At 40.2% G+C, this 25,629-nt stretch overlaps 2 protein-coding genes across 4 annotated transcripts in view; both read right to left on the bottom strand.

Moving 5' to 3' along the window:
- TFDP1 (transcription factor Dp-1) overlaps positions 1-17,495 on the bottom strand; it is a 42,585-nt gene extending 25,090 nt beyond the window's left edge. For 2 of the 3 annotated variants that reach the window (XM_033052269.1, XM_033052267.1), the window contains exons 1-3: positions 17,397-17,495; positions 16,556-16,667; positions 3,779-3,845 (exon numbers count right to left, since the gene is read on the bottom strand). In XM_033052269.1, the coding sequence (XP_032908160.1) occupies positions 3,779-3,845; positions 16,556-16,567 (79 nt within the window). In that variant the 5' untranslated portion in view covers positions 16,568-16,667; positions 17,397-17,495. The remainder of the gene's footprint in view (positions 1-3,778; positions 3,846-16,555; positions 16,668-17,396) is intronic. The other variant, XM_033052268.1, reaches the window with a different exon arrangement.
- A 6,111-nt stretch (positions 17,496-23,606) lies between these two features.
- The window catches only part of TMCO3 (transmembrane and coiled-coil domains 3), a 32,672-nt gene continuing 30,649 nt past the window's right edge, over positions 23,607-25,629 (bottom strand). Inside the window, exon 13 of the mRNA XM_033052079.1 lies at positions 23,607-24,781. Coding sequence (XP_032907970.1) covers positions 24,668-24,781 — 114 coding nt within the window. The 3' untranslated portion in view covers positions 23,607-24,667. The remainder of the gene's footprint in view (positions 24,782-25,629) is intronic.

A 25,629-nucleotide genomic window follows, 5' to 3' on the forward strand; every position in this document is an offset into this window, starting at 1 on the left:
CAGCATTACTCATTATAAACAAAACCTTTGTGGGGGTTGTTGTTTGGGTTTGTGGGGCTTGTTGTGTTTTTGTTTGGGTTTTTTTTTTACATACTGTTTTCTCCTCTTAAAACAAATAAGGTTAGTCTCTGCTTTAAAACAAAAATCCTAATCTGGAGTTCATGGTTGAGACCAGTTGCTCCAAAATGAGCTACTGGAAGCACGTCGCCATTTGCTGAAGCAAAAGGGTTGTATATACTGATAACCTGTTTCTGTCAGCAGAGATTAATGAATGGTCAGGGAATGACTGTATGGATAACACTTGCATACAGAGATTATTTTCTAGCATACCCCCTCTCTCTAATTCCAAATCTTTAGGACTTTTTGAGCAAGGGGTTGTTCAGCATAACTGTTCAGCAAGATGGTGATGTCCCCTCTTCATTATTCATCTAAGAAACAACAGCAACATAACCCTACCAACAAAACTCAAGTCTGAAGACAACTTACCCAGTTAACATATTTCTGCCAGTGCAGATTAAAAACTTACAGAAGCTCATTCACAGCCTATTCTGAAAGCATTGCAACAAAGCTGTTCAGGCTGTGAGAATTTTCGCATCATAACCTGTTTTGGCCAGAAAAGTCAATTTTGTTTATCTTTCACAGCTGAGTCATATACCTACCACTTAGTCACACACCTTATAGACTGCTGACCATGATGGTATAGAATCATTTCAGTAACAATAGTCTGCTCTTTCTCTTCAACCCTTTCTCTTTCTTGCAAGCATGTCCTTATGACCCAGCACACAAGTCATTTTTTGTCCTCTACCATCCCCCTAAAACCTTTCTTCCTCTGACAGCTGAACTCCTCCCTCCTTTCACATCTGGCTAGCAACAAAAGAAACTGAAGCACGTAATGGATCTCTTGTTGGATTTTCACTCTCAGTCCCAGAGCTGGACTCTCCCAAAACTATGATGGAATGCACTCTCAGGTATTACTAATCCAATAACTTTGAGTGCTGTAGGAGCATAAGAAGGATGAACTTTAAAAAGTAGCCAGGTTTCTGCATTCTCCCTCAAGAGCCTGCCCAATTGCTGTTGTCAAGGGGAGCAGATTGGGCTAAACAAACCACTCATTTGACACAGTAGGGAGATTTGATCCCATAGCTAATATCAATCATGCAATGTACTCTCAATCTCTTCTTGAGATTGATTTGAAATTTTCAAAAAAGACTCCTTCTTTTTAAGAAACACAAATCCAAAGGGGAAGATGAAGAAAAAAACCAAAACAAAACAAAAAACCAAGCAAACAAACAAAAACCACCTTTTAAAGATTTTTTCCCTAACCACCTTCAACTCACCCTAAAAAATACACCAGATATGCTTCTGCTAACCTATGGAAAGCTTACTCCACGACTGTCCTCTCCACCATGTAATTAAGAAAAATTTTGCACAGATTTTAAAAGATAGCACTTTGTTGATCTAATGGCATGCAACGCAGACAACTACTTTTAGAGAGAGTGTAGCACTTTTGTGTGTAGTTGCCAACGTCAACATTTAAAGACTGCACAAAACTCCCTAAAAATTATAAAAAGTGGCAAAGGAAAAGCATACTACTTTGATAAACAAATTCTGATACATATTTGAGTACTTTAGTGACAAATATTTGCAAGTTTAAGCTCTGATTAAGACTACAGAGCCTGCACATAGAACACAGACAAGCTAGAGACAAAATCCATGAAGTGATGAAGCCAAAAGAAATAGTTTTTTCTTCTCAATATTAAGAACTAGCTACTGTCTATTAACTTCACAGAACTCCCCTCAAAACACTGAGCTGCAGAAATTGACTGAGGATAGTTCAGTTTGCTGTGTTATACATTGAGAGTAGAGCTTGACTCTCAACATGGACAAAGTGCAGGGCTAGAATAAACTATTTAATTTATTTATTTATTAATTAAATTTCTTTACAAAATTCTATAAGCAATAAAAATGCCCTCTAATCTGACCAGTTCTACTTAAAGAGCTATGTAATAATGGAATAGTCATATTTCCAGTTCTTGCTGTTCAGACTGCACTGTTTTGACTGGGTCGCCACTGACTGTAACAGGGTCTAGACGCCTAGATGTGGGTGTAAAATGTACTCTCCTAAAGTATCTGCCCTGAGAAAAAAACACTTTTACTGCTCACAGGGTTGGGACATATGGTACAGCTGTTAAGGATCAGGTACCTACTTGCACGCTTCTTTAGCTCAGGGGGGTGTAACTCTGTTTACAGAAATACACCTCCACCAGTTAATACCGGTCTTTACTGAACCCTGAGTGCCCCTCCACCAAATGCAGAACAAGACAGATTAGTGGGATAGCCCCCTTTTGTAAAGCAATGCATATTTTAGACAAGGAAATGTGCAAGACAGAGTCCAGTGAGATGCCAATAAAATACTTGCTGTACCTAGTGGTGGTGACAGAAGTTAAATGGGTTTCCTGAAATTATATATAAAATACTAGAGCAGTAATACTAAAGGAGTTCACTTGAACTGGACTACAGGTTAATCTGGGAGTACTGAAGCATTCCAGCAATGCTTAAAGTCAGTAGATTAGTCAACAGTAAGGTTTGCAGACAGTTTGCAGATGACTGTCCTAATCTAAATTTCAGCTTACTTCATACAGCCTATCAAAGGACACCATCTATTACACACAAGAATAAAACAAACTGTTTTAAGCAGCTACAAATTTTGCCAAAATATATTGTGAGATGCCTATGAACCAAACATGATGTTGCATAGAAAAATTACTGATCTCTACATATGACTGACACTTCACTTGGGAGTCACACGTACTATTTTAATCACTTGTACTCAAGAAAGTTGATGAAAGCAATCAAACAGGCTCAAAGGATATAATAAGGAAAACACAGAGGACAAAGAGCACATCTGATGAGCAATCTAGGAAACAGTGGCAAGTTGGTCTGTCAAACTAGTAAAGACTAGTTAAGATACTCAGTTGTTCTTTATAAAGAGTAGGTAAACACACTGGAGAAAACTATTAACCTAATAAACAGCAGAATGCATAAACTGACAAGAATGTATTTTACTGGAATTAGAGAAGAGTTCTACAGTCTTGCTATGGAAACAGCCCTCTGGTAAGAACACATGAAATGTAGTCTTCAAATAATCAGTTTACAGAAGAGGTTACATGACACAGCTGTCCAGAACTGTGAACTCAGTGTCGCTTGTTTTTTCCCCCAGCTATGCTAAGTGGGAAAGTGCAGCTCCTAATCCCCAGATGTTTAGGTACTCTCAGTTTTTTAGCTCACGTATCAAATTCAAGTTCAAATTTGTATCTTGTGCTTTATTAAATTGCTTAATGACATTACATTATCATATATGCACAGGCATTATCTGCAAGTCCAAAACAGTTCTGTTCACAATATATTTTGAGATAATCTTGCAGCAGAGTGGTTGCACTATCATAAAAACTGTCATAACCCATTTTAAACTTCTACCCTCCTGCACTTTTTTTTCCATTTGCTAAAACACAGTGCCCCAAAGATGTCTCAGAACATCCTGGTCTTTATACTGAAACACAAGCTACGCTAAGGAGATCACATATGGGACAAACCACCACTGAACTGCACCTGTAGTTTTAAGACAATTATAAACCACAGCAAATCTACAGTTTGCTTACTGATCATATAACTGAAGAAAAACTTCACAAAAAACTATGCTAAGAAAGCAGTTTAAAGCCAGTAAAATGCATAACAACTAAAAACCAAGAAATGCAGAGTCTAAGAATTGTGTTCTTACCTTTTCCAGGACTTAGGTTTTGGTCTATAAACACCTTAAGCTCTCCGTTGGCTTCAATTAGTCCAGCCTGTCAAAGAAAGCAACTTTTATTAAATTTACAAACACAGATAGCTTTTTATTGGTAAAGATGAAAGGTATCTTACCAGTAGCCTTTACTGCTACCACTCTCATTTTGTCACAAATCTGCCACTATGTATTGCTTGGGGTATAGTACTTGTCAAATTTTAAGGTCTTGATTTTAAAAACACCATATTCTTTAAGAGTAAGCAGAAAATCAGTTCACACTTACTTTGCTATTTGTGTCCTAAGCTCTTACAATGTGTACGCATGTTAACAGACTGCTAAACACCCTTCTAATCAAAACCACTGACACCTGCAACTACAACTTTCTCTCTGTAGATACTACTCACCTAATACATAAGGTAAAAAGACATTACAGCAAAAACAGTACAGGTGGTGGAGACTGCCTGGGCCATTTTAATAATGAAAAATACAATCAATAAGAAATACCTTGAGCTTTTCAATTATTATTTTTTAAAGATCAGAATACAAACCTCTTAAGTGAAAAAAGCTATAGGGTGACATAAGGTTTACAAAATCATCACTGTCCTTTGAGAAACCTCACAGTAGTGATTACTTTTCAAAATGCTAATAATTTTTGAATAGAGAACTGGATGCAATAATTTCTTTGCACATGAAGATAGGACACACTGTTTCCATTTAGATACAACTACAAGCAAGTCAATACCTGTACTTAACCACAGTGTAGCATACAATGTTCCAGAGGCACAAAGTCCCGAGCTGCATTCTGCACATAGTGGGTACGTGCAGACTACTGACAACCCTGAGCAAGGATCAAGTGCTTTGCTGTCATTTAGCAGCAAAGCCTCTCCCTTAGAAATATACCTGAAGAGCCTCACTTGAGATCTGTCAGAAGTTTAGGAAAACAAGGAAGCCACTAGATGATGCTGTGGAGCCATTACTATCCAGGTGTATCAGACCAAGGCTTTCTTACCCAAGACAGGGAACTTTACAGGAAACTTTCTCTCCACAGTGAATGGGAAGAGAAGATGATGGAGGCATAGGAGACAGGCTGGAACTCCACAGAAGACAAATTTTGCTAAAAAAGGCATAAAGAGCAGTGGCCTGCAATAGCATGCAAGCAATGAGGACCTAGTTACACAGAGAAAACATAAGTGAGCAGACAGTAGAAGTGATGGATAGAAGAGCCTGCAGCAGTTCTGTCCTCCATTCCCCCCCTCCTAAAAAGTAACACAATAGCATAATTTTAGTGAGGCTGCAACAACTTTCCAGTTGCTTCAGAACACTGCCTGTCATCCTTCTTGCCCACGGCAGGGATTTCTAAGACCCACTCGAACAAAGGATGGTTTTACCACCCTATTCCCAGGCACCAGAACTCTTTAAAAGCCTCACGCTTTATCACACTTAACTACATCAGACACTTCCAGAGAAAAAGGCATACTCACCAATATGAGCATGACATTCCAGAACACTGAAACCCCATGGGAAAATATGAAGGAGAATTTTTGGCCAAGTGTTACCTTATACTCCCATTCTACCTAAATTTCACAACAGAAGCGTTAAACCAGGCAGAAGGGCAGTCTCACTGTCATCATTTCTTTCAATGCAGTATTTAATACTTTGTATTCCACAGGAGAAAAAGGTTTGTACTCAGGACACCTGCAAATTCTTTTTCCATGAGAATAAATAAAGATTATAAATGAGACTGGGAAAGCATTTAATATATTGTGGTTTTGATCAGAAAACCACCAAGAAAATGGCTGTTTTAATCTGTAACGACTTGCTTTCAAGCACATGAATTTAATAATTTTGAATTATTAAATCCATTCATTGGTTTAATATGCAAAAACAAACCTGCACCAAGTGCAGTTGGGATATCACAGTATCCCAAAACCAAATATTTAAGATGTGTCATTCAGCAAATTTAAGTATTAATTAAGTATTAATGTAAATCATTATGGAAAATTTGGCAATCCAGTAATCAACTACTTATTGGTCCCTTCCATTTTCTATTTTTTCAAATTAGAATGTCTCCAGTAGAATATTTTCTATTCATTTTACGTAAACAAACCAACATCATAGTATCAAATAATCTCATAAGCTCCAAGGCTTTTTCTGCATAATTAAAACATACAGTGAGAAAATACAACCCAATACAATATGCAACTCCAAAAGCCATAATTTAATCCAGCATTACAAAGACTCAGGTTAATGATATATACCCTATACTACGCTTTTGTGTGACTGAAATTACGGAAGTCACTGAAAAACTAGAAAACATTTGGGAAAAAACACCACACTTACTCAATAAAAGAAAACAATTTGGGAAAATTCAGAGAATCTCTGAATAAGAAGAATCCCCTCAGAGACCACAATACTAATGACCAATATAGAAGTTACAGTTCCACCACCTTTCTATCAGTGTCTTACTAAAGGTCCACCTCCAGCAGTTAAAATGGTACATAAACATTCAACTCATTTGTAAGCATATGCCCACAAAGACTCCAAGAAAGCTATTGGGAAAGAATACTTGAATCCCACAGCAAAACAGCACCCCTTGCCCCTACTAGCTGCTATCATTCATAGTGAAAATTCATTTCTAGTGAAAATTCTGTTATTCCAGTCCCAGTATGCTCTTCACACTTCTGCATACACTTTTAATTGTAAGGTTAGCAAAACTCATTCATGGTTGAAGGGGCAAGTTTTGGTCAAAGAAAACTGAGAAGCAAAACTTCCATCCCATACAGAATTCTGGTGTCTTTGTTCTGAAGTGGAAACATTAGACAAAACATCTCTCAGTGTGCATTTTGAGGACATTCTCGCTATTTTTCAAGCCAGGTTATTTTGGAGGAAGTACCAGGATTACTCCTCTGGGACCTGTGTAGCATAGTGCCCAAAAGAAAGAAAATCAAGGAAAACACGACTATAGCGCCCATTCCAGATATTATAATCACAGATTGACAATAAACCAAAAAAAAGAAAAACTCAAAACAACACCAAAACCCCCCAAAAAACCAAAACAACTACTACAACAAAACAAAAATAAACAAACAAACAAAAAAAATGAAACAAAAAAAAACACCCAGGAAAAAGTATTAGCTTTTCCCAAATGGAAAGGTAGCTTTCTGTCAGGAAGGGTTCAGACATCAAGGAAATTATATTTCCTGATGAAAAAATACACTTAGTTTTTATGCCTTATCAAGCTACTTGTAACAAGGTATTTGGATTTTTACTATCTTCATTTGTAATTTTTTTGTATCCCACAGTTTCTTCTTATCCTCTCATGATTCGCCATCTCAAGATGTGTTACATCCTTTGATGTGATCCTTGAGCTGTTTGAAATAATAATGCTCTTAATATCTGATTTTGAAAGCTTATTTAGTGTGTGCAACTTCACGATTCAGGAAAGTTTTCCTCTTCAAAGACAAGTTGGCTATGTCTACTTCTCTACGGCAACAAAAAGAAACCCCTGAAATCCTAAACAGGCAACAGATACGGATACAGCCTTCATCTTTCACACACCACAACAAAGCCAACAATGATTTTAAAAAATAGTTTTTGACATCCAATACAGCATCTAAACTGTAGTAACTTAATATCCTCCTACAATCACCAGAAAGGAGGATAAAGCCCACTGGACAAATCAGTAGATCTGACAATTTGAACTGCAGAAGCTGTGGTGGAGTGGAGATCCCAACCATCACCAAGGTTTCGTTTCAGCTCATTGTTCAGAGCTCATTAGGAAAAGAAATTAACTGAAGGGCTAAACATATAAAAAAAATCAACTAAAGTTAGCTTTGGCCTGCTATGAGATCATTGGCAGTCCTAAGGACTGGGAAGTCTATTTCTGTTTTGTTTACAAGTGAAAACTGAAAAGCACTACAAGTGCCCTCAGCCTGAAAATCAGTAAACTAGGAAGTATCTTTTTGTTGATTAACCGAAGTTAATCAAAATTTTCTGAAGATTCAGAGAATTTCAATTATTAAAGAATCCCTAGAGATTATGAGAGAATAATTTAGTATTTTACTAACAAGCACTAACAATAACAATCTTACTAACAAGCAATTACTAGCAATAGTAATTTGCAGTCTCTGAAGTTATGCACTAGAAAATCAACAACCTTACAACAAAAATACAATTTCTTCCACAGTTTTCAGGTCTTGTAATTCAATTTGTTAATAAAAACTGGCATCAAATTATTCACTAAACCTCCAAATTAAACAGGAAAATATGCAAGGTGAATTTGGACTAAAAAACAACCTATAAAAGCAAGAAGTTTATCTGACAAAAACCAAGACTGAGTGAGTACATGTGCTATGTATATCAGATTTAACCCAAAAGGCACATTGCCCCACACTACTTCAAATAAGCACGGGGAAGAGAAGGGTGCTTTTGTGCCACAGAAATACCTCCTCTACCCTGCTTCTAAGTAATGAGCCCATTTTAAGAACACTACCTGAAAAAGTTCTGAAAGAAGAGCAAAAAGGATAGAGATACATGGAAAGAGAGGTCCCTGCTACAAGGTTGTTTCCCAGAACAGAAATTTTCAGTTAGTAACAGCAGATTAAGCCCACAGAGCATGAAGGCACAGGACTGGGTTTGAAAAGAGATACAGGTGCCAAAAGTACAATAATAGTGAAAGAATGGGAGTCAGAATGGGACAGTTTGAAAGAGAGACAATTTTGGGACTGGTTGGGAAAGACACAAAAAACGAGCTAGAAAATCGGATGGAAGATGGCAGAATTAGGCGCTGAGGCAGAGAAAGAGTGAGTCACTGAAAAAGTACAGGCAATACAACTGAGGAGAACCTAAGAGAGCTTTATGGAACAATGAGATCAAATCCTGCAAGAAGAAGGGAAGAACATGGGAAGTGGGAAAATGAATACAGCCTGAACTACAACTGAAAGGGGAAATAAACTGGGACTCAGACAGAGAAGTTCAAAATAAATTAGGAAAGCAGTAGCAAGACAGAATCAGAAAATGGAGGAATTGGGAAAGAAAAGCATTTCCACCCAGAGCTTGTCAGAGGCAGTTGGTGCTGTTGGTTTGATAGCTGGACTTCTTGACCTTTGGTCTTTTCCAACCATAACAATTCCACAGTTTCATGACCAGGATGATGCCTCTGCTGTCTACAGGCATTTGCAAAGCCTACCAGCAACCACCCACCCATCTTCTGCAAAACTGCACCTAACTGGATCCATGATGATCCCCAGTCATTCTAAAGGCAACATGCCTAAATGTTCCACACCATGCAATTTTACTGTGGGCCACTTTATTGACAATGCAGGGTTCCTTTTTTTGTTTGCCCTACTTCAATATCAGGAAGCAACAGAAAATAAGCAAAGTTACAAAGTGAAACTGGAATAAAGTTAAAATCAGAAATAAACAACCTCATTTTAAGACTGCTTAAACAATCTTCATTATTCTTTCACCCCTATCCATATGCAAATGCCATTTATAACAAGATGATAATGAACTACTTTCCCCATTGGTTTCTCATCTCATGCAGGGACCAGAGCAAACATGCTCTGGGAGTGAATTATTATGCAACTGCAAAAGATTAATTTTATGAGACATCCATTTCATTTTTTGCAAAAAAATTAAAAGGCAATCAAGATATTAAGTAGAGGAATATTGTAGAAAAGTAGAAAAAAGTTGTTAAATTTAAAACATTTGGATTTCATTTTGAAAATGAAGCCGATGAGATCCATTCTTTACTGTACAAATAACATAAAAACTTTTGAAGTTGGGCTACAGGAGTCTGATTGTACAAAATTCTCAGATGTGTTGTTTTACTCTGTTTCAGTAGCCTTTTTCTGTAACAGAGATAACCATATCATATCCTCAGTTCACGGCAGTATCGTCAACATTAATCTGCCAACCTCTCAGCAATGAGCTACACCATAGAAATGAGCTTTCCAAAGAGCACATTTGAATTTTTAGCATCTTAACTAACAAGGCATAGTCAAAGCACTAAAATAAAGGTCTGGATACCATAGAATAGTGAAGGCAAAAAGCTAAATACAGGTGAGAAGCTCAGTCAAGCATTGTTGATCTTTGTCTGATACAGGTTCTGCTGATACTGCAGGTAAGCTGGACACTGAGTAATAAACAAAGTGACCCTCAAGGTCTCCTCTATTGGAGAATATGGCAAGACCATTAGCTTCTTGGCTGTTCATTCTGACAAGAGCAACATATCCAGAATACAACAAAAATTAATTTAAGAACTCATTTAGAAGACAAGTCAAATGGTGGTCCTGTCTAAGCAGCCAACAGATCAAAAACACCTTAAGAGTCAAAAGTCACTTCATGATGTTGCTTCTTACAGTAATTCAATTGCCCAAGTGATACAACCCTTGCAAAATTTGAAGCTGACATCCCCAAAACTGACAGTGAAGTTGTAAGAACGAAGCAGAATTGAATATGAGACTCCTAGTGGTGAATATGACATCAAAGCACTGGTTTTCCACTTTGATCACATAAATTAATCAGAAATAAAATCATCATTAGTATCCTCCTGGACTAAATACTCATATGTGGAGGTATCAGCAGTAGCCACTTCCACAACTATGTCCTGCAACCATTCTAGGTTTGACCATAAGAGATTGTTGTTTTTCCAGCCAAACCAAGCCTTTAGAGCAGCTTGTTCACCAGCATCTGAACCACAGCTGGAATCAATAACATTACACTGGACCTTTCCAAACCATTTGCCTCACCAACCTCCTTTTCAGTGTATTTCAAGGCTGGAGTGGTCCACAGTGTAACTTTCAACCAATTCTGTGTAACCAATAATGCAATACTGGAACACTTAGCAAAGGTAATGTAACACAAGACAAGTAGCTAGAAGCATTTTTGGGGAATATGGACCACCATCCATCTTTAAAATCAATTTGTCTGCTACCTGAGAACCGTTTCAATACAGACAACTTTTAGCAAAGATTGATCCATTCTTCTTCCCACTCCTAATTAGCAAATAATAAATCTCCATTAATAGATACCCACGCAATCAAACACAAATATTAAAACAATTGATCCCCAGTGTAACTTCTAAAATTTGCATTTTTGTTGAGCCTGTTGCCATCACAGTGTAGTTATTCAGTAAAATACAGCAACATACCTATATAAAGCCACTATGATTAACTGGCACATACAATAAATAAAGTGTAACACGGGCTACAAGAAAATGCCTCATTAAGACAAATAAATTGGCAAAGTGACAGATAACTTCTGATTTGCTATTTCCTGATTTTATAACACAAACCAGCATAAGAAAGAAACAGTTCTGTCTGTGTGCCTGGAATGTATAAAAGAGAGTTTAAAGATCACTTTCCTTTTGCCTTCTTTGAAAAAGCAAAATAAAAAAAATTAGCAATATTCAGAATCCCAAACAGAGATGCCTTTTTAGATGACCTAATTTTGTAATATTATTTGATCACTACTTTGCAAACTTCTGGACATGTTAGAACTCACTAAAGGCAAACAGAAGTAGATCAAGCTACTGAACTAAAATGATACCAAAGAAGGTGCATGACCACTCGAGATTCCTCAAAGACTTAACTTCTCTAGTCCGCCTCAATGAAATTTCCAGTACATAACCCAAAAATACACATAAAAGGAGAAATGTATGCTGGTATTTTAAAAAAAGTCTGAAAAATGTTTTGAAGACCTCTCATACTTCCTAGGGATTGAAAGTGCATCATGTAAAAAAGGTCCAAAACAAAGTTGTTTTCCCACTTCCATTGGGTTCTTGTTTTGAATTCATCCCAATATCAATTTTTCTAGACTCACTCAAGACTGATGTAGAAATATAACATAGAAGTTATTAAAAAGTACCACTTTTGTGGTGTTCGGCAAAGAATTAATACAAAAGCACAGATTTTGAGTTTCCACAAAAACAGCAGCCCTGTTAATCTATCCAGTAAAACTGTGTGAAGAAATCAGTTTGCTGTGAGTTTTTAAAATATTCTTTGTGCAAAATAAAAAAAATTATTAATACCGCAAAATAATTCCACTAAATTAAGCTACACACCTGAATGTATTCTGAATACCCAACTAAAATAAACCACCAGTGTTAATTCCCACATCTGTACATCTCTTAAATAGTCATGTTAGATCAGGTGATGAACTTCTTACGGTGTGTCCTCATACTTTCACATATTCATGGAGTTTCCTTTGCAAAACTGGATATATGTGCCATATCTGTTACTCAGTAAGATTCATGGAAGTACCATAAAAAACTAAAGAGATACAATAATTTTTATGCAAACTAGGGATCAAGAGAAAAATCTCTTTTAAAATAATTCAAGCAAAAGATGACAGTAGAACGCAATTTTTAAAAATAAATTTAAAAATCTAATTTTAGAACAAGCAGTTCCAAAGCCAACACCACTCTCAGTCACCTATGAAACAGTAACTCAAGAACAACTCTCAAGAAAGGTATTTTAACCTGTGAGAAATTCTGAAGGCTAACAGTGGTGTGTTGGTTTAAAAGGTTTTTTTATCTTTTTTTCAACTTCAAGCTCTCTGTGCACAATTAATTTTTTAAATGGCTTGAAGCAGTCCATCCACTAATAGTGAACAACACAAGCAATCACAAACAGCAGGACTAGGTAAGAATATTTCATTTACATGATTCATCTATTCTGGTAAGTGTAATTTTGGAGATCAGAAGGAACCACACTCATTCCTTTTGTCTAGCCCCTTCTCTTCAATATTCACTGTAACACCATGCATTAGACTATCCTCCGTAACAGATCTAGTTCCTGCAAGTGGTTGTATTAAGAGTACAGAAATTCAGGAGAAAATAAAACTCCACTGCCCCTGCTTCTTTCCTATGTAACACTGAGTCTTGGAGAAAAGATCCACAAGCTTCTCTTTCCTTATGGCTCCTTGAGAGGCCTCAACAGTTCAGCCAGTGACAGAAGTAACTGAGGGGAGAAACACGGTCACCACAAGCTGGATCTTCAGCCATGCTACAGACACTGGTAATTTAATGGCAGAAGGTACATTAACCAGTGCTACTAAAAGAAGTATTTATCGTCTTAATTTACAGATAATTCTCAAAATACAACTGAATATAAAAGTGGCCAGCAGGCACTGCCCTGTCTTTCACTGGAAGCTGGAAAAAAACCCAATCTATCAAATTTGCTTTCTTGCAACAGTAATTCCTTCTACTTCATTCAACGCTGCATCCTGCCTAGTTTTAGGCACGCCAAGGGTGGATGGGTGAGCACTGCACACAGGGAACAGCTTTTCCTTGGCACTATTACTCCCATGAATCCAGTAAGCAGAACAAGTAGACTGAGGACCTTGGCTGTACATTTGGCTTCTTCAGCTCCTTCCTGGAAGGTGCCACATTTGTAAGTAGTGGAAGAGTTCAGAAGAGATGAGGCAAACTCAGTGACAGTGACTAACCAGAAAGAGTAATTCTGGCTAAGATGAAGTTTCTGGAGACTGCCCACATGCAATGACCAAGAAATTTCCCACACAGTGCAAATGTCAGTGTAAAACTGTACCAAAACTACTGAACTCAACTTGTCATCCCAACTCTGAAAAGCAATGCAATGATCCCACTCTCAAGGTACGCAAGTCCTTGAGTTACGGCAATTGCTGTTCTCCTGTCCATGTGTATTTTTTCATTGTTTCTTTAAACTGCACAAACAGTAAAGTCTTTCTAGGAACTAAGATGTCCTGAACTGAATGTGATATACCATGTCTGCCTGATTCTGTTAGAATTGTTTCCCAGCTTCACATGGTGCTCATAAACTCAAAAATGCTGTGCTTCCCGCTATTACCAGATCACACTAGAAAATGAGTGCTTCTTTTTTCTGCCCTTTATCTTTACTCCACTTCAGATCCTCTACCCAAAACAAGAATTGATATACCCACAGATACTTTAACCTTCACAAGGCAGTATCTCTTTTTGCATTATTATTTTTCACACTATCCAGCTATAACATTGTGATTATGCACTTAAACTCCATCTGCAAGTTCAATTAAGGTGCTAGGTATGATTATATCTTTTCCACCCCCACCTCACAGCTTCCTGACTACTGCTGAGGAAATCAAAGTATTTTGCATAAAACCCCAAAATATAAATGAAAGAAAAATAAAATCAGTGCTTTGCTACTTATTTTCTCTTGATTGTACACTCTGAAAAGCATTAGAGAGATACACTTTAAAGTGATACTTCACAGAATTTAGTCCTGGACCACATAGTTCATAAACATTAATTTGCTTACCTGATCACCACTTTAGCAATTCTTTAATACTTTATAAAAACATTTCAGTGGATTTGCTACTACTCTCCATCACACTCTCCCATTTGTTCACTTATCCAGTAAATTTTCAGACTGTAAACTCTTACAAGTATTTAATTTTCCAGCAGGTGTTATGAAATTATAGGTTTTATAAAGAGGCATCAGAAGAACTGGAAGGGAGCAATAGAAGGAAAAGTGCTCTCCTGCAGCAGGCAGGAAGAAGCATAAAGTAGGAGTGTGTTCTGCTGTGGTCCACTGTCTCCAAACCTTCCCCTTCTGCAGGGCTCCCTGCTCCACTGTCACCATGGCACACTGGCCCCAGCAGCACAGGACACCAGGGGTGCACATCACTCCTGCAGCGGGAGCACACTGAACACGCCTGCCCATGGAAACACCACCTGAAGCACAGACTTAGCACTGTACCAGCACAGCCCTTGCTACAGTTTAGCCATCTCAGCTCTGCTGAGAAAAAGGGAAGGAAGGGGCAGGAGCAATCATCAGCTTTGCCATCTTCTTCACCACGACATCTCACAGACAGTTAGAGCACTTGATGGGTGACATGGCAGAACCACAAGTCATTAATCACAGCAATATTTTCACATCAGCATGTTTAAATTTACAGCAACACAGGTTTTCAGAGACTCAGTGCCCAGAAATTTAGTGATACTGTCTGTATCATGCTTAATTCCATTATTCTGCTTGAAAAACAACTTGGACTTTGAACAAATGCATGGAAATAAATATCTTCCCTTCTGAAAATTAAAAAAAAAAGTGTTATACCAATTAACATTTCTGTGTTATAGCATTAAACCACAATTCATAGGGCCCATATTCAGACCTAGAAATTTAAAATTTCCCAACACTCACTACACATTTTAGGTGTCATGTAATGGTGGGTACAAAAAGGTAAGTAGTTCATATTTCTTCCCTGAGGCAGGTTTGAAGCATATGTAGATGTTTTTAAGAACAGGTTAGACAATATTCAGTTAAGATTTCATGCCTTTCCAGCTACCCAGTTCCAGTGCTCAAGTACACTTAAAATTTTACCTAAAACCTGACCCAGATTTTCATTTTTCCAAATTCAGTTTATTACTTGTTCAATAAAGATACTGAAAGCACTTTCTTATTGTATCTTGAGCACCTTCTCCCATTTCTTAAGTTTACTATGAGGTAGTTTATTCCTTCCTTTCTTTCTTATCTACTTTCTTTCCTAGAATAACCTAGATCTTTCAAAAGTAAGGTTTTTTCTTGAATGTCTTATTCTCACTTAGAGCTGGCAGGACATTCATCTGCATTTCCAGGTCCTAGCAACTCTTCACTTAGTTGATCTCTCTCCCAAAAGCTAGTATCAAACAAATGTACTTTGGTATCTCAATTACTTTGAACTGTTTCAATTTCATCTAGCCTAGCACTCCACTTTCGTTTTCTTCCCGCTTATATGGCCTATCATTCCCTGAACTCTGCTATCTGTAATGTACTTGGCCACCCTTATCTCTTCCAGGCAAGCTTGGAGTGACTACGTATGTCTGGTTGCTTCTCCACACATTTAGATGTTTTTCAGTTGAACTACTAAAAAATTACATACAAGATTAATTTTTTAAACCAATCACTTTTTCATGGTAATTCCCGCTATTTGAAAGCTGAAAGTTTAAACATTCCACATTAGGTTGCAACCTGCTGTTTAACCAGTGAGTTGCAACACTTTTCTTCAGCTTGCACACTTGTTTTTTGAGGGTTTGGGGCTTTTCTGAAGGGGAGATATATTCTAATTTGAATATAGACTAGTATTTTGTCTCATTTTAAATAAGAAAACATGAATGCCCAATTATATTAGGTATGAACAATGACTGACATCTTAAAGGAAGAATAAATTGAATTTTTTAAAAGAAGTACTAGAAGAGGGGAAGAGCAAACCTGCTCCATGAGGCAGGTCACAGAATCAATGCTGCAAACCTTAACGAGAGCAGTTAATGGAAATCCATGGTGGAAGTTCCCAAAGTCTGTTTTTACAGACACTAACGAGCATCTTTTGGTAGACAGAGATAAACAATGAATGCATATGCAGAAGGAACCATCTTCCCTCAAATGTCTGATGCCTTCTTGAACTCAAGAAAGGCAATGTTAGTTGACAACAGTAGTCAACAACAGCCCCACCATCTGAACAACACTTGCTGGGTTTTTTTCAATCCAGTCCAAACCCAAGCTGTCATAGTGTTCAATACGAACGCACATAACAACAACGGCCCCAGTGCTGTTATTAGCACAGAGAATTCTCAAGATTAATCACTCTGAAAAATGGCAGCAGATCTGAAGCTGGTTTACACTGTCTACAGGAAAACAGCCTAAGCTTGATGCACAGTATAGATAAAGTTCCACATATTCATTAATGGCAGCTATCATAAAGCATGACCCCATTTGCTTTTGTTAATAAAAACATTCTATGCTCCCACATTTTATGTGCTACAAATATACTTACATCTTTTGCCATGTTACCAAAGACTAAAAACCAGTCGTCTTAAAATCTTGATGGCTGCAGGACACAGAGACAATGCTATTTTCTGGAAAGCAGAAAGCAAAGACAGCACCAGCTATAAAAAATAAAAGGAGGGAAAGTTTTTACAATTGAAATTATTGACTACTACCAAGTACAATTTAGGTTTCTTTCTGAAAAACCACGTTTTTGAAAAGGGAAAAGTTTCCCATCACCACCTTTGCGTCCCTCGAGCCCCACGCACACGTGTGGGGGGCACTCCTTTCCCTTCGGCGGGGCGAGCCGTGCCCCGGCAGGGAGAGCCCTTCCCCCAGCCCGTGCCCGATCCCACGCGGGGCCGGTCCCTGTCCAGCTGCGCCCCTTCCAGCACCGCGCGCAGGGCGCGGGCAGCGATCACGGCCTCCTCCCCACCCCCATTTCCAGCAGCAGGCACAAGTAGGCCCCAGGGGCAGCTCCCCCCGGCGCCTTCCAGCCCCGCTTTTCTCCTCCTCCTCGCAGGCGGACGGGCCGCGGCCGCACCGGGCGGCACAGAGCGGCGGCCGCCCCGGCAGCTCGGGCACCCCGCGCCCGCCCGCGCCCCCCGACCGGGGCCTCACCGCCCGGGCAGAGCCCTGAGCCCCGCGCCGCCTCCCCCCGGCAGCGAGGGGCCGCGCTAATCGCCTCGGCGGCGGGGGCGCGGGCAAGGGGGGACGTGCCCGGCGGCCGCGGGGGGAAGGGGCGGCGGGCGGAGAGCGGGTCCGCGCCGTCCCCATCCCCATCGCGCCCGACCCGCCGCCGTCCCACGCAACCCCCGGTGCTCCCATCCTCGGGCGCGGGCTGCCCGCACCTGAGCGGCCGAAGGCAGAGAGAGCCGGCTCCATCCCCCGCCGCCGCCCCGAGACAGGGACCCGGAGCGCGGAGCGGGAGCACCCCCCGCCCGCCGCCGCCGCGCTGCTGCCGCCGCTTCTGCTGCTGCCGCTGCGGAGGCGCCCGACTGCACATGTGCGGCGGCTGCGCGGGCCTGGCGGGAGGGGGCAGGGGCGGGGGGAGGCGGCGGGACACCGACATCGGCAGCCCGGGAACAGGGGAGGGAAGCAAGGAGGGAGGAGAGGGCACCGGCAGGGACCGCCTTCCCCCCCCCCCCCCGCGCTCCGGGGGAGGGGGTGCAGGGAGAAGAGGCGGCGGGGGAAGAGGGTCTCCCCCGGCGGGCTGTCACTTCCCAGCGCGCCTCTGCCCCCACCGGCCGCCAGCCCGCCGGGCTCCCGGCCGGCCGCCCCCGCACGCCGCGGCCCCGCACACCTGCCCAGCGCCGCTGCCGCCGAGGGACTGCCCGCGGGAACGGGGGCGATGCGGGTAAACGAGCGGGGACGAGCCAGCGCAGCGATCCCCCTCCTCCCGCAGACCCAGCGCGCGCGACCCCGCCACTCTTCCCCCGTCTCTTCTTTTTTCCTTTTTTTTTTTTTTTTTTCAAATAAAATTAAAAAAAAAAAAATTGAAACTTACACTTTTGTGCGTCCCCCTGACGCTGCGCGCTGACGTCACGGGCGCGGCGCGCCTCGCACGGGCACACGCGGAGCGGCCAAGCCAACCCGCCCGCCCGCCGCTCCAAGGCGCGGAGGGAGCGGGGCACGGAGCATGCGCGGGATTTTCGCGCCTTCTTCCGACTCCCGCCCGCCCCGCGGAGCCGAGCGGTGCCCGCGGGCGCGGCCGCGCTGCCGGCGCGGAGCGGGACCCGGACCCGGCGGGGCAGGGCCGTGCGGTTTCGTTGCCACAACATCCTGCTGCCGGTGCTTCCTCATCGCGTTTTGTCCGGCCGTTACTCGAGCAAAGTTTCGCTTGCAGCGATCCTTGCTAAAATTAGAGATTTTTGTGGTAATCCAAGCGAAAGTTTTCCTTCGGGCGGTTGCAGCTCTTAAACTTGCGCCCAAAACTAAAGCACCTCGGGGCTGTGCAGCCTCTGCGTGCAATGACGACCGCAGGAACAGAGCATGTTAGCGAGGCTCGTGTTGATGTGCTTACATCATTGTCCTGTAAGTTTTGGGAAAAAACCAACCAAAACGTGCAGCGTTGCTGGGGGGCTACAAAGGCAGAGCCGTTCTAGTGGAAAGCAAGGAAAGCTCACGGGTCGTGTTGCTCAGAGGGGTGGGTGCAAGGCTGTTTGATGGGGAGGAAGCTGTACAGAGGTTCTGCACACAAGACCAAGTCTGCGCGGTACAAGGCTGCTCATAACGCAGTGAAGAGGGGAGCAGTAAGAAGAAGTCTCGTTCGCTAAAATCGTGCTGCTTCCTGGGAAAGAAAACTAGCTGGGGATAGAACACACGACCATAAAGCCATACATTGCAGCAGCAGACAAATACAGCAGAGAGAATGCTGGAGAAGACGCATTTCACAAGTCGACAAGATTCTCATTTACTTTTACACCTTACTTTTTTTTTTTTTTTTTTTAAGACATTGAATTGTTGTGCTTTACAATAATAATGAAACACCACGTTCATTTTGCTGATAAATAGCAATCTTCAGAGTTCTTAATTAACAATATCTCCCCACATGATGCTCTAGGGCTATTACCCCATTTCTTCATTCCTCTTGATTAAGCTTGACATCGAAGAAAGGTGATAATGAAAATGTGTCTGTGATTTTATAACTTTCCAGAAAGCAGCAAAAACCTTTCACATACAAAACCTATAAGCCAGCTGCAGAAAATAAATGCTTCCTGAAAGACATCTCCAGTTGATAGTGCTGCTCTCCACCTTCCAGGTCATATATACTGTGCCTGAGGGTTCAAACCGTCTGTGTATCTCACGTCCCTACCCACCCACCTCCCGCTCCTTTGTTTTATATTAATTCTTGTAGGAAAAACACTTGCGAGTCAACAGAACAAGCACAAACAAGAAGGAGTGTCCTAGTTTGCTAGAATTTATTTTGATACATACTGCCCAAACACGCCCAACTCTTGGGTAGTGGTTTTTTTTTCTTTAGCCGAGGGTTGTTCACAACTAATTTGAAGTATTTGTAACAGTGAAAAAAAACCTTTCAACACCCTTCTAATCTCTGAACACACCTTTTTCAGGTATTCTGGAGCTTTAGGATTTTGTTTGTGTTCGTAGTGGTGGAAGGCTATTCCACTTCACAGTTTTCTGGGGAGTGCCTCTCCCTTTTAAGGGCGCAGGAAAAGCAGAAGGGATCGTAACTTTAAACATCATCAGTGCAACAGGACTGCATGACAGACACGAGGAAATTGCCTCAAGAGGTCATCTAGTCTATGGGCAGAAAGCTTCAACAGATGCCAGAGGAAATGCATGCGAAGTGGGAGCAATCTGAACACCGTTAAGGACCTAATGCCACCTGACCACCTTGTCAGGCAGGTACCATCTTCCAATTCTCAAATTTCTATTCTATTTTAGGAAATAACAAACACAGCTCGGTACAGTAACTTTGAAAATTTTACTATTCTCTGATCTAGGTTTTGTCCCACAAGGCAGGATGTTATTCCTAAATCACTCTTGTCACACCCTTGTCCAGTTTGTTGTCTCCAGCAAGCAGGTTTTCCTAGTCCCACTGTCCTTAAAAGTGTCAGTAAATCCAACTCTGTTGGTAATTACTCAGCAGAGGTGGTGGGAGAACTCAAGGAGCAAATCTCCTGGGCTACCGAGTGAAGTTGGTAGAGACATGCCTTTCCCTTCTGCCTTAGGGGTTCAGTGGGCTACACATCTCTGAGCCCTGAGGACAACTCGCTGTTCTTCCTTTTCCCTGCAGTAGTTCTGTTGGCTCCCTTGTTGCCAGATTATCAACACTGAATGTCTGATACCTTGCTGCTCCTTACAAGCTATTGCATTTCCCACAAAATAGTAATGCTCTTAGTGTGGCTTGCCTCTTGTCATTCAGGGATCCCTTTCCTCCACCTTTGGCACTGCCCACGTGCTGGAACACTGCCAGGACTGGTTACAGAGCAGAACTATGGATTCCTTCCCTAGACTAACCCCAGGAGTGCTTTTGCGGTTAGATTGTTCCTGGGATTGTTCCAACAGGCAAGACCACACTAGATTTCTCATCCCCTCCATCAAGCATCGTCGTACAGCAATATTCTCTCATACAAGGCACCCCCACATCTTTCTGCCTGCAAAGCTAAGGATGTCCAATTATTAAACAAGTAAAGTACAATGCTTTGTTGCATGCTTTTCCTCATATTTGAGAATTATAGGAATTATAAATTCTTGCAGCTTTTAAAAGGGTATGAAGTCCCACGGACTTAGTCCACCATCACCACATTCTTGAGCCCTCCTAGATTTACATCAGTCACAGTTTCAGAAAACCACCTCACAGCTCCCACAAATACCTTCCTACTGAAGCCACCTGCTCTGTATGGGATAAGCCACAAGTAGGTTGGCTGTGGGTCCATATATGGTCCATACCAATCTGACCCTAGGGCCAGGGAAATGGCTCACAAAGCATAGCCCACACCACCAGCTTTTAAACTACTCTGGTTCCTTTATCTTCACAGAACTATCAAGGATAGCAATTAAGGGGAACACGTAAGAACTCAAATTTTCAGAAAGCCATGCCAAACAAGCACAGCTAAATCCACCTACAAAATAAATCAAACACCCCCCCCCCAAATAAAAAAAATTCAATCCCAAAATAGGTTAGCTGAATGAACTGCAAGTTGAGCACAGAGTAGACCTTCCTTTTTACTCCCTTAAGTTCAGCTTAACCACAGGAATATCCTCTCATCACTTAATGAGGTTTCTACTCTCTATCAGCTTTTCTGTATTCAAAGGTTGCTGATCATTAGTTCATGAATGAGATAGAACCACTGTCCAAGAAGCTGGAACAATAATTTCCAGAAAAAGACCTTTTGTTTTTTAAGGAACCTTTAATAAATCAGCAGATTTTCCTTTCAGGGCTCCTGGAACTCTGCTTTAATTTTATCTGCTTGACACAGAAAGGGAATATTCCACAGTACAAGCATAAGGTTTCCAAAAAGCTGCAATTATATCTAAGTGGGCTGGTTATGTAATATTCTCCCCATTTTCCATACAGGAATGAGTGATCATTCAGGAATAAGGTCTGTTGTTTCTGTCCTAAGAGCCTATCAGACTACCCCATTTGGACATGGAATTATGCATGAAGCCATTATTTGCAGTTCAGGCAACATTTACAGTATCTCAATATACCTCCAGATTTCTATGAGGCAATCTCAAATGTCTGACTGTAACATACGTCTGTTAAGATTACTAATTTGCACTTACATCTAATATTGAACCAGGCAATCCAAGTCTGTGTCAACAGAGGCACAGAACACTGGCACTCACAGGAGGCTATTTCTCTTCCCCCAGATCTCCTAGCCAAGTTGGCCTGGTTTTGGACAGGACAGAGCTTTTTTTCACAGCAGGCATGAGAGGGGAACCTGAAGTGGTGTGGGCATGTTAGTTACCTCGTTGTTCTACACCATCTTACCTCATTGCCAGAGGCAGGGAAAAGGGGCTCTCCCTCTTATTTCCAGAAAGAAAGGTGTCCCCTTTGTGTGGGGTGGGGAACTGTTGTCTGGAGATCCTCTTTGTGCACTTTTGTTATTAATATTGTTGCTGTTGCTGTTCATTTTCTTATCCCACTGCTGTTTACAGTAAATGGTGCTTATCTCAACCCACAATCTTTGCCTTTTGTGCTTCCAGCTGGGGAGAGTGGGGAAAGAACTGACAGCATGGTTTTGGTGAGAGCACTAAATTTGAGAATACCATTCCTAAACCATGACAAAGTCTTTTTGGGAGAGAACTGAGAGAGATGAGACAACCAATAAGGTACCTAGATGCTTGCTTTCCTTTTTTGAACATGGTACCAAAGAGCTTTTCACCCAAATCTTTTAAAAGATATTCAGGAAAATATTTTCTTTCTTTCAGGAGACACAAACCATGAGTATTTCCTAGTCTCCTTCCTAACTTTTAAAGAGTTTTCTAGAGAACTACAACTACCCACAGCAATTTATTTAGATAAAAGTTTTACTCATCACAGGTGCAGTATGTCATATAATTGTTTCAAGGGCTAACTAAGTTATGGAAACCATACAGAGGTCTCTACATGACCTGTCATACATTTCCCCCCTGAAAGAGGTGGCAAACTACAAGTGAAATAAGCATGTTTCAAAGCCAAAATGAAGCATTCAGGAGAGATGCTTGTCTTTCATGCAGAAACAATGAGCTAGGTCAGTGGATAGAGTGGATAGGACAGTTAAGAAAAAAATTATTTCAGTGACATACCTGGAAAAGAGTAAAAGGTCTGAGCTAGTAGACTGTTAAATGGAACCATAAAACTTGAGCTGCTCCTCTATTTTGAATAAAAATATTGAAATACACCAACAAATCAGTTTTGAGTTTCTTTTCTGTTATAGGTTAATTTTATTTTAAAATATTTTACTTATAGGGCAGCTTTTTGCTCTGCATTTGTCTGTTCTGCAACAACTTTTGAAACCATTTGAGGGGAGGTGGAATTGCCGTACATTGCTCCAACCTTTATGAAGCGTTAGTGCCTAGAGCAAAAGCCCTGAATCCAGTGAGCAAGAACTCAAATATAATGATCTCTACCCTGTCCCACCAGTACATACACACTCCAGACTAATGCAAGTTTAATTGGGACAAGCCTAGCAGATGTCAGAGAAAACAGAAGAAACTGAGGCTGCTATGTGGAAAGCGGTATAGAGCACAAAAATTCATCCAAAGCTTTGTTTTGCTACTAGGAGGACAATTTTCATTTTAATTGGCAATTTAAACCTGGTAACATGCGTTTTTCTATCCATTTTGTGGGTATCAATGTTATTTCAAATGACACTGCAATACTGACCTGAAGTGTTCATGTATCTTAAATAGTATTGATTTTAGCAGATAAACCTCAAGATGATTCTTAAATGCTTTGTCACAGAGTAGACTATAGCTTACTGGAGTAAGCTTTCTTCATGGCACTTAAAGAATGGGCTTTTACACAACCTATCTCACTACATACAACATTTTAAAGGAAAACCACATTTAAGATCACATTCAAAACACTGTTTTCTAAAGTATCACAATATTTTAAAAAGACTAACAATTTATTCAATGTAAATGTAACTTAAAAGGTCATGGGATTGCAAATACGCATCCAGTCTGCCATTTCCAGTTTTCTGCAAGTTAATTCACTTAAAATAGTTTCAAATCTAGAATAGTGTCAGCTAAGACCCAACCTCCAAGGTTACAGAAGTGCTATTTTTCACATCTCATTGAAATTGCACTTCCCAGTTTTACTACATTTCTTTTTGATTTAAAAGAAAACACCCCTGCAAACCATTACTGTAGCAGCAGTTAGCAACAAGAATGGGTAACAACTGTCAGTCTACAAACGTAAGTAATGCCCTTTCTTACTGTCAATTTTTAGTCAAATATGTAAATAAATACAAGAGCTAGCACAAAATATAACACTATAAGAAAATACATTATATGCTGCAATTTGGAATAAAACATCATACAGTACTGGCTGCATGATTTGGAACATGTAATTAACTGCTTGGAACTGATGCTAAACAGTTAAACCTTTTCTTTGTGTAGAAGATCACTCTTTTATTCACCACTAGAAATTTGTTTTGTAATTAATTTTATACTGCTATATTAAAATCCTAAATGTGAAAATGACTCAAGTCATTTAGTGAAAGAAGATACCATAGGCACCATAATATATATATATATATATCTTTTTTTCCTTTCTGAACAAAATCTGGTGATAAACCAGCATTAACAGGATGAAAATTAAAAGGCACATTCAGGCAAAAAAAATAATCAACATAGTTTGCATGACATTATATTTTAAAAAAATAATTTATGCTCTGAGTGATAGATTGGATCAGAAACAAATATCCTAGCAGATTCCAATCTGTCAGAGTTAAAGTAAATTTTGTAAAAGGTGTGCAATTCAAATGATGCAATTATTTTTAGTACTGAATTTTGTTTTAAGGTCAGTATAAGGCTTATAACCAAGTGCTTGTTAAGAGGACTGACTACTCAACAGGTCTTGTTTTCTGAGTGCATAGAGATACAATGAGCAATGAAGATGTTTTCCTTGCAAGAGGACATATTCTTCTATTTGTGCAAATCTTGATCAAGTACTTGAGCGTCTTTCAGGTCTTGGAACGCATTTCATAATTGCAGCTCTCCACAGGGCAGGGGCAAGTAAAAGGCTTAGAGTAGTCACACTCAGAATAAGAAGATAAACCTGCAAAAGGCAAATAAAAGCCATTACTTCTTTTGGTTACATGGTAGTATAAAGAAGTATCTAGAAGTTTGAGGAGATCAGACTCTTCTACACCATGTTTTCAAGAGGCTTCACCTGTCATCCTTAGCATCTTCGTGTATTGCTACAAAAGCAAACAAGTGCATGCTCAAATTATAATTACCTGTTTACCTGCTGTGAACATACAATTGCAAAAGCATCATTGAGATGTTATAGAAAAACAGTTGTTTTCATGTGAAGTGATAAATTTTGACAGTATTCATTTAAAAAATCAAAGGCCAATTATTTTTGCTTTATTTAAAATACAAAATGAAAATCCCCAAACAAACATACCGAACCAAAAAGACCCCCAACCAATCAAACAAATAAAAACAGCCCCACCACCACTCTAACTATTCTTGTTTAATGATATAACGGCAAAGTTCACTGCTAGTTCACTTATCAAGAGAAAAAACAAACAAAAATCCCTTTAAGTCATACTGTACATCTTCTGAAAAAAAAAAAAAAAGATCCTAACTACATAGTCTGAATAAGTCCTAGAATACAGTGGCAGGAAATAGTTTTGAGGTCTCAAGCAAAATAATGAGTTTAGGAAATTTCAGAGGTATGAAAACTTATACAGTAGATAATCATGTGAGAACAGAAAAAAAATGAAAGCCTAAAAGCCTCCAAGCTCAGTGGGTGGGCCTCTAAACTGGTTCTGTGATCACATATCTTGAAAGTCTATGCAAACATGCAATATTTGTAACTCTTAATTATATGAAGGAGTGAACATGAAAGTGAATCACCCTTACCTACAAGTGAACAGCATTGTGTAAGTTTTTCACATG

This window comes from Catharus ustulatus, chromosome 2 (assembly GCF_009819885.2).
Source record: "Catharus ustulatus isolate bCatUst1 chromosome 2, bCatUst1.pri.v2, whole genome shotgun sequence".
In the NCBI taxonomy this organism is placed as follows: domain Eukaryota; kingdom Metazoa; phylum Chordata; class Aves; order Passeriformes; family Turdidae; genus Catharus; species Catharus ustulatus.